Source organism: Colobus angolensis, unplaced genomic scaffold (assembly GCF_000951035.1).
Source record: "Colobus angolensis palliatus isolate OR3802 unplaced genomic scaffold, Cang.pa_1.0 Scaffold657, whole genome shotgun sequence".
Taxonomy (NCBI): domain Eukaryota; kingdom Metazoa; phylum Chordata; class Mammalia; order Primates; family Cercopithecidae; genus Colobus; species Colobus angolensis.
The window spans coordinates 331303-339160 of NW_012120232.1; the positions used below are offsets into that span (position 1 = coordinate 331303).

General features: G+C 34.8%; 1 protein-coding gene across 1 annotated transcript in view; it reads left to right on the forward strand.

The window, feature by feature from the left end:
* ZNF273 (zinc finger protein 273) overlaps positions 1–3371 on the forward strand; it is a 46749-nt gene extending 43378 nt beyond the window's left edge. Inside the window, exon 5 of the mRNA XM_011925713.1 lies at positions 1748–3371. Coding sequence (XP_011781103.1) covers positions 1748–3117 — 1370 coding nt within the window. The 3' untranslated portion in view covers positions 3118–3371. The remainder of the gene's footprint in view (positions 1–1747) is intronic.
* Positions 3372–7858: the final 4487 nt, after the last annotated feature.

Here is a 7858-nt window from a genome sequence, read left to right on the forward strand (position 1 = left end):
TCTATGCTTTTATCTTTCAAGTTCTAGAGAATAATTAAAAATGTGTACTGCACCATTATGATAATGCTAAGGAATAGTATTTTTGTGTATGTGCATATCTCTCCCAGAAAGTTATGTATTTTCATATGATTATCTGTTGTTTTCTTGCATCATGTTATTTTCAGTGGAAATAACTCCTTTTCACCATCTTTGATATGTAGGGCAAATGGAGTGCCAATATACTTTTTCAGGATTTGGTTATTTTGGAAGATCTTTTCCTTTTTATCTGGTAGGACAGTTTTGCTGATGGTATTATTCTCATTTGGCAGCTTTTTTTTTTTTTTTTTTAAGGACTTGACTATATATCACAGTTTTTTTCTGGCCTGCAAAATTTTCTTGACAAATTCACTGGTTTTCTCATAAGACTATCCTTGTAAATGACACATCACTTTCATCTTGCAGCTCCCAAGATTCTCTTGCCTGTGACTGTTGAAATCGTGCTTATATATGTGTGTGTTATAAATATCTTTGTGTGTATCCTAGTTTGTTGAACATCTTCATTTTTACATCAGTTTTTCCTACTTTTAAAATTTTTTAGTTTTTTTTTGTAATTTTACCTTAACAATTTGTTTTTGATATTTTTAACACTTGTTTTTATCCTCATATTTCTGATTTTCAATAGTTGTCTGTTCCTATTTAATTCATTGAGTATTCAATTTATTTTAAATTTTTAAAATTAGTTTTTACAGCTTCATTCTTTAATAGTTGCTTTCAGAAAATTTTATAATGTTTTTGATGAGGCCATGTTGCCTTCATATTTTGTATCCATTATAATTTTTTATTGAGATTTGGACATTAAAAACAAGCTACTCATCACAATCTTTATAATGTATCTTTGTCTTGTCATAGTCTGAGACCAACTGTCTTGGCTAGAGATTTTGGTAGTCTTTCAAACATGTTCTTAAAGTGTGTCGTTTCTGAAATTTTTTGGGTTTTTTAGTTAAAGGAGTTTGTTCATGAGTCAGTAGTCACTTGCTACACCTGTTCCCTGTCTGTGGTACTGCAGTTTCTCTGCTGCTGCAACATTCACCTTGGGTCTCAGTTGACTCAAACTGTCATTCCATAGTATATCACCATTTCTTTTGCATTTTATGTCATGAGAGACAGAAATCAGTGTCTGGAAAGGTCCCTAGAAGTCTGAAATGAATATGTGTGTGCCACTATTTTTCTTCTCTTTTCAAAAAGAAACCAAGAGTTGCAATTTACTTCTTTTTTTTTTGAGACAGAGTTTTGCTTTTATCACCCAGGCCGTAGTTCAGTGGCACGATCTCAGCTCACTGCAGCCTCTACCTTCCAGGTTCAAGGGACTCTCCTGCCTCAGCTTCCTGAGTAGCTGGGATTACAGGCATGCGCCACCACACCTGGCTAATTTTTGTGGTTTTACCAGAGAGGAGGTTTCATCATGTTGGATTACAGGCACGAGCCACTGCACCCAGCCTGCAGTAGACTTTTCTTTTCCTTCTATATGGCTCTTTGCATTGTGCTCACCTGGGGCACTGCACACACTTAACTCATTTATAAATTTTCCACAAATGTATCTTGGTCAGTATGTTTTGTTACATTGATATGTCTGTGAAGGAATTAGGGCCTGTGGTATTTTGCTATGCCATCTTGCTTATGTAGTTTGTATATTTTTATAGGTTAGATTTGTAAAGTATATTCATCTGAGTCTAGTAAGTGAAGTAATTGTTATTTTTATTTCTTTCAGTTGTGTGTTCTCATTTTGCCCAAGACCTTTGGCCAAAGCAGGGCTTAAAAGATTCTTTTCAAAAAGTGATACTGAGAAGATATGGAAAATGTAGAGATGAGAATTTACCACTAAGAAAAGACTGTAAAAGTGTGGATGAACATAAGGTGCACAAAAGAGGTTATAATGGACTTAAGCAATGTTTGACAACTACCCAGAGCAAAATATTTCAATGTGATAAATATGTTAAAGTTCTTCATAAATTCTCAAATTCAAGTAGACACAAGAAAAGACATACTGGAAAGAAACCTTTCAAATGTAAAGAATGTGGCAAATCATGTTGCATACTTTCACAACTAACTCAGCATAAGAAAACTGCTACTAGAGGGAATTTCTACAAATGTAAAACATGTGGAAAAGCCTTTAACCAGTTCTCAAATCTTACTAAACATAAGATAATTCATACTGAAGTGAATCCCTACAAATGTGAAGAATGTGGCAAAGCTTTTAACCAGTCCTTAACTCTTACTAAGCATAAAAAAATTCATACTGAAGAGAAACCTTACAAATGTGAAGATTGTGGCAAAGTCTTTAGTGTATTTTCAATCCTTACTAAACATAAGATAATTCATACAGGAACAAAACCCTACAATTGTGAAGAATGTGGCAAAGGCTTTAGTATATTCTCAACCCTTACTAAACATAAGATAATTCATACTGGAGAGAAGCCCTACAAATGCAACGAATGTGGTAAAGCCTTTAACTGGTCCTCAACTCTTACTAAACATAAGAGAATTCATACTGGAGAGAAACCCTACAAATGCAATGAATGTGGTAAAGCCTTTAACCAGTCCTCAACCCTTACTAGACATAAGATAGTTCATACTGGAGAGAAACCCTACAAATGTGAAGAATGTGGTAAAGCCTTTAAACGGTCCACAACTCTTACTAAACATAAGAGAATTTATACTAAAGAGAAACCATACAAATGTGAAGAATGTGGAAAAGCCTTTAGTGTATTCTCAACCCTTACTAAACATAAGATAATTCATACTGGAGCAAAACCCTACAAATGTGAACAATGTGGCAGCGCCTTTAGGGCATTCTCAACCCTTACTGAACATAAGAGAGTTCATACTGGAGAGAAACCTTACAAATGTAATGAATGTGGCAGAGCCTTTAACTGGTCCTCAACTCTTACTAAACATAAGAGAATTCACACTGGAGAGAAACCCTACAAATGTGAAGAATGTGGCAAAGCTTTTAACCGGTCCTCAAACCTTACCCGACATAAGAAAATTCATACTGGACAGAAACCATACAAACATAAAAGACATGACAGTGCTTTTGACAACACCTCAAACTTTTCTAGACATAAATCATACTGGTGAGAACTCCTAGAAATGTGAAGAATGTGACAAAGCCTTTAAGTGGTTGTCACACTTGATTGTATATAAGATGATTCATACTGGAGAAAACTCCGAGAAGTGTGACAAATGTGACAAAACAATTCTCATACCTTATTGCACAGGAAAGCATTTATACTTGAGAAAAATTGTATAAAGAATGGAAAAGTCATTAATATCTGTTCATATCTTACTCAACATCAGAAAGTTGGTACTTAATAAAAGCGTTATCAATGAAATTACTGTCAAAAGATCTTTCAGACAATATAAGCCTGTAAAGTGCAGCAGAATATTTTGAAGAGAAATATAAAAATATGAAGAGGTTTGTAGTACCTTTGCTTGTATCATAGATCTTACTGTACACATTTTGTACTAGAGAAAAACCCTGAAGCAGTTGTTCAAACTTTGTTCAATACCAGAACATTTATGTTGGAGAAAAACCCTATGAGTGTAATGAACTTGGAAAAATACTTTTTCAACAACAGCTTAGAAAACATGAGAGGCATTATACTAAAATATATTTTTGCAACTGCAACAGTAAATATGAAATACATGATCCAAAATTAGGTTTATATAAATATCAGAGAATTCACAGTACAGATATCTTAAGATACTGACACTTCAGACATTACACAAAATCAGAGTGCTGAGTACAGAAAGTTATCCAAAACACAAGTTGGTAGGTAACTAATAGTGAAAAAGTTTTTTGCAGAAGTATATTTACATTCAAAGTACACTGTTTTCTTTGGAAAAAATTACAGGTTTTTTGAAAAGTGAATAATGATGTAATTCAACTCTCAAATCCATGTTTTTTGGTTTTTTTTGGACGGAGTTTCGCTCTTGTTGCCCAGGCTGGAGTGCAATGGTGTGATCTCAGCTCACTGCAACCTCTGCCTCCTGGGTTCAAGAGATTCTCCTGCCTCAGTCTCCCGAGTAGCTGGGATTACAGGCATGTGCCACCACGCCCGGCTAATTTTGTATTTTTAGTAGAGACAGGGTTTCTCCGTGTTGGTCAGGCTGCTCTCGAACTCCCGACCTCAGGTGATCTGCCTGCGTCAGCCTCCCAAAATGCTGGGATTACAGGCATGAGCCACCACACCTGGTCCATGCTTTTTCTACATTCCTATTATATTCACACGTGAAAGCATGTGATTAACTGTTGCTGCATCAAAGATATGAGAGATTTTTTTTTTATTAGATGGGCATTATTTATGACCTTTTTAATGGAGGAGTAAACATTAAAATGAAAGACGCATGATGAAAATCTAAGTAGAGAGGCTCTTGTGGTTAACTGATAATATTGAGTCATGCATTAGGTAGGTGTTCAGAGTAATATTCTGCATTATAGTGAAAAATTTTTAAATTTTAGTTAAAATTCAGTATTTTATGAATTGTGCTTTTCATAATAAAATGAAGTACATTTCAATATTTTTAGATTATGTATGAACTTAGATTTTTAAACATATTTTAACATGTTAAGACTGTTGTGTATTCAGTGAAGCATTTTTATGCCACAAACTTTAACCTGCCCCACCTTACTCAATGGTGTAGGTAAAAGATGATGATAGCAATATACTATTTGGTTACATAGTGGACTAACATCTTTAGTAATCTCTTTTGCCAGTGGCTTTAAACTGCAAAAAATAAGTCAAAGAATATTCCCATAGGTTTTACATTTATATTTTTTCTTATTTAAATTTATTATTCTTATTTTTCATGGGTACATAGTATGTTTTTATATTTATGCCATATATGGCATGTTTTGATACAGGTATATAATATGTAATAATCACATCAGGGTAAATGAGGTATCCATTACTAGCATTTATCCTTTGTATTACAAACTGTTCAGTTGTATTGTTTTATTTTAAAATGTACAACTAAATTGTTGTGGACTACAGGGTTATTTTTATGGTCATAATAAAAATTACAAAAGTATAAATAAAATACATTTCTGAGTCCTGAATATTTTTAAAAATGTGTTATATATTTTTCTTCTAACATGTGGCCTCTGCCTACAAACATATAAAGACTTTTAGTTTTGATTTATATAGAGTTAAATATAGATATATTTTACTTTAAAGATAAATCTCAGGTATAAGAAAATTGTAGAGTAAGTGTGCTTGTGTGAGTATGTTTGTACCTATTTTCAGAAGAAAAGAGCAATATTGGAACAAAACAAATCATTTTAATAAGGTGACTAATTTACTAGAAAACTAACAACCTCAAAAATGCTGAAAGCAAATCTATACTCTTTCTGCTTTGTATTGAATTCATTACTGTAAAATATTATGGCTTATGGTTTAGAATCTCCCCATGCAGATGTTCTGTTTTTACTTGCCCGGTACTCATGGTAGAGCTGTACATTTCTTTTTTCTTACAATTTCTTTTACAGTTTATGAAGTATTATGTGAGCTGGTCAGGGGTTACAACAATGCTTTTTTATAAAATTTAGTAGTGTACAAAAAGTAATTTTTAGATGTAATTTTACTATTAGTCTATTTTATAATTTATTTATTTAGTTAAAACATTGCCCTTTGTTCTTTTAATTGGAGAACTCTATGTGAGCCTACTTTTTAAAAGTTATTCTTTCTTTCACTTTTCATAATTGATATAAGTAAATTTATTTATTTATTGAATTTGTTCAGGTAAGTACTAGGAAGGCTTCCTGAGTCATGAGGATGCTGTTATATATAAACATAGCAGACAAACATGACAGTGCTTGCTGTGTAACAGATGCTCCATAGTAAGATATAAATACTCCTGTTGAAGTTAGTTTGTAACCTCAAGTCAGAAATGGAATATATCAATAGTGAAACAGTAACATTGATTCTTCATGTGGAGAGGACTTTTTTTTTTCTGGGCTGCAAAGCTGAATTCTGCTGGATTTAAAGAGAAATTCTGGTAATTTTCTAATTATCGTCAGGTTTGTTTGTCTGATGTGTATTCCAACAATGTATGCATCACAGCTCTTTTTCTGTGTTATGGCTACAGTTTTCTCACTGTTGTCTTTATGCCATGTCATTTCGCATGGTAATTTAGTAAGTTTTGATGAGAAATTTCGTATTTTTAGTGCACTGAAAAATTGGTTTTAATTGGCGAGTTTGCTTATCAATATAACTCTCAGATTGTTAATTAAGATAAAAGACATGTACTGTCCACAGGTGAGAGGATTAAATCACTTGGCATTGTTTTTAACTGTAAAAGAAAAATCTTACTAGATTCTTACACAAAGCGTGGCACATATAAAATTTGCTAGAAAATATGTTAGAAATAAATTAAATTTTTTTATTTTATTTTGAGATGGGATTTTACTCTTTTTACCCAGGCTGGAGTGTAATGGCCCGATGTTGCCTCACTGCAACCTCCACCTCCCAGGTTTAACTCTCCTGTCTCAGCCTCCCACGTAGCTTGGATTACAGGCATGCGCCACCATGCCCAGCTAATTTTGTATTTTTAGTACAGATGGGATTTCTCCATGTTGGTCAGGCTGGTTGTGAACTCCCGACCTTAGGTGATCCGCCCACCTCAGCCTCCCAAAGTGCTGGGATTACAGGCCACTGTGCCTGGCCAGAAATTAAATTTTTGAGAGAGCTAATGGTAAATCTGACTGGGCACGCTGGCTCATGCCTCTAATCCCAACACTTTGGGAGGCTGAGCTGGGTGGATTACTGAAGGCCAGGAGTGCGAAACCAGCCCAACCAACATGGTGAATCTCTACTAAAAATACAAAAATTAGCCAGCTGTGGCCGTGTGTACCTGTAGCCCCAGCTACTTTGAAGGCTGAGGCAAGACAGTTATTTGAATGCAGGAGTCAGAGGTTGCAGTGAGCCGAGATCATGCCACTGCACTCCAGCCTGGGCAACAGTGAGACTCCATCAAAAGAAAAAAAAAAACCAACAACAACAAAAAATCCCAATAAATCAAACATTTTGAATTTAATTTTCTATAATATAGCACAACTTATGTTTTCACACAGAATCTTCTATTTTTAAGTGTGGCTATTAAACATTGCAAAATAATAAAATGACTTCTGTTGATTTGAAATTTGGAATAGTATTTCTTTTCCATATTGATATTACAATTTGGAGGAACTTCTTACTTTTTTAGGTGGAGTCTCACGCTTGTCACCCAGGCTGGAGTGCAGTGGCACAATCTCGGTTCACTGCAACCTTCGCCTCCCAGGTTCAAGCTATTCTCCTGCCTCAGCCTCCTGAGTAGCTAGGATTACAGGCACTTGCCACCACGCCTGGCTAATTTTTGTACTAATTTTTTTGTACTAATTTTAGTAGAGATGGCGTTTCGCCATGTTGGCCAGGCTGGTCTCGAACTCCTGACCTCAGATGATCCACCCGCCTCAGCCTCCCGAAGTATTGGGATTACAGGCATGAGCCACTGCTCCCGGTCTCACTTTAAAAAAAAATATATATATATATATATATTTGGTTGGTGAAGTTCAGTCTACAGGTTTTATTCTTAGTCACCTCTCTGTAGCCAACTGCTTGGTCATTTTCTCTGGAAAACTTTTGGAGATCATTGCAACTTTTGGATTAAAACGTTTTCTATTTCTTTGCATGCAAATTTGTTTTCTGAGTGGTGTCATGGGACCATAAACAACACCTGCCCTTTTAGTGTCTTTCATACCATTACCATCTGTACCAGAAACTCCAGGTGCCCCAAGCTTAAAAACCCTAAAGTACATTGACTTTTCCCATGGACTGTGCTG